Source organism: Octopus bimaculoides, chromosome 16, assembly GCF_001194135.2.
Source record: "Octopus bimaculoides isolate UCB-OBI-ISO-001 chromosome 16, ASM119413v2, whole genome shotgun sequence".
NCBI classification, from domain to species: domain Eukaryota; kingdom Metazoa; phylum Mollusca; class Cephalopoda; order Octopoda; family Octopodidae; genus Octopus; species Octopus bimaculoides.
The window spans coordinates 52,657,516-52,658,940 of record NC_068996.1 but is presented as its reverse complement, the minus strand read 5'-3'; the positions used below and the strand labels follow the sequence as shown (position 1 = coordinate 52,658,940).

Below are 1,425 nucleotides of genomic sequence, written 5' to 3'. Positions count from 1 at the left end.
ATATATATACATGTATGTATGTATGTATGTATGTAGTCATACATAAATGTGCCCCCACTTACTTTGTTTCCTCATAACTTTTAGAAAAATTGATATTTGTTAATGAAATTGTCAGGAAATACCCTTTACATGATGTACATTCCAATAATGTAATGTGAAAAAAAGAACAGAAAATTTGGTTGATACACATATATGCTGTCATATATCACCAGTTTTTAAAAATTTCAAGTTCCATTTTATCTTTCATTTTTGGGGGGTTTTTTTACACTACAGTTATGCTAGAGCATCACCTTGAAAAATTTTAGTTGAATGGATCAGCCGCACTGCATATTTTTTATTAACCTAGCATTTATTCTGACAGTTTCTTTTGTCAAACCACCAAGTTAAAGGGAAATAAAAACATCAATACCAGTTGTCAAACAGTGGTGGGGGACAAACATAAACTCAAACTCAAAGACAAAGTGTGTGTGTGTGTGTGTGTGTGTGTGTGGTGGCACATGGCTCTGTGGTTAGGCTGTTGCACTCACGACTATGAGATCATGGTTTTGATTCCCAAGTGAATTTTGGAAGAGGGGCCTTGTAAGTCCACCAGATAGATGGAAGGACATTGTAGAAAATGAAGGAAAGTATATTTTAGATTAAAAAAGAACTTTGTTTATCTTAATTCTGAAAAATAAAAGAAGTATAAATAAAACCGCATTATTTATGTATGTGTATACACACACACACACACACGTTAGATACACATTGCATAGCATAATCGAAATGAATATACTTTAACGGATATTTTTTTAATGTAAGTTTATGCAAATATGTATGTGCATGTGTAGGGTATTTCTGAAACATCTGTATTAAATAAGGGTTTCGTATGTTAAATCGTCATTGTGTGGGCTCATCTTAAGCTTTCGTCAGCTGGAAATTGAAACCGAATCGCTGACTATACACAAAATCCTTTCCAATGCTTGTTAAAAGTGACAAGGAGTACTTTGAAGACGCGAAATCGAAATCGATCATAGAAAAAAGTAGGGAAGTAAAAACAGATATACTTACAAGAATCCCAGCTGCGATGACGATGACAAAATAAGCTACGATAACAACAATGTCGCCCCAGTGAAGGGCCGTTCCACTGATTGTATCCCCTGCCATCGTTGTCTTTTTCTTTGCTTTTGTTTATGTTTCTTCGAGTTATATGTGTATCTCTGTTTAAGCTCACTTATCAGCTAAAATATTTAACCGTGTGTGATCTCTTTCTGTACAGGTAAATCATTGGTTAATTATTTTGTGAGTAACAGGATGAGAGATGAGTGCAGTTAGAAACCCAAGTATATTGTAAAGAGCGGGGTGGGAGAGAAGAAGAGAGAGAGAGAGAGAGAGAGAGATATGCAGTATATATATATATATATATATATATATATATATATATAT

General features: G+C 34.0%; 1 protein-coding gene across 1 annotated transcript in view; it reads right to left on the bottom strand.

Annotated features, from left to right (window-relative positions):
• Positions 1 to 1,308, bottom strand: part of LOC106870460 (sodium/glucose cotransporter 4) — a 96,758-nt gene extending 95,450 nt beyond the window's left edge. The window contains exon 1 of the mRNA XM_014916561.2: positions 1,051 to 1,308. Within this exon, the coding sequence (XP_014772047.1) occupies positions 1,051 to 1,146 (96 nt within the window). The 5' untranslated portion in view covers positions 1,147 to 1,308. The remainder of the gene's footprint in view (positions 1 to 1,050) is intronic.
• Between the last annotated feature and the right edge of the window lie 117 nt (positions 1,309 to 1,425).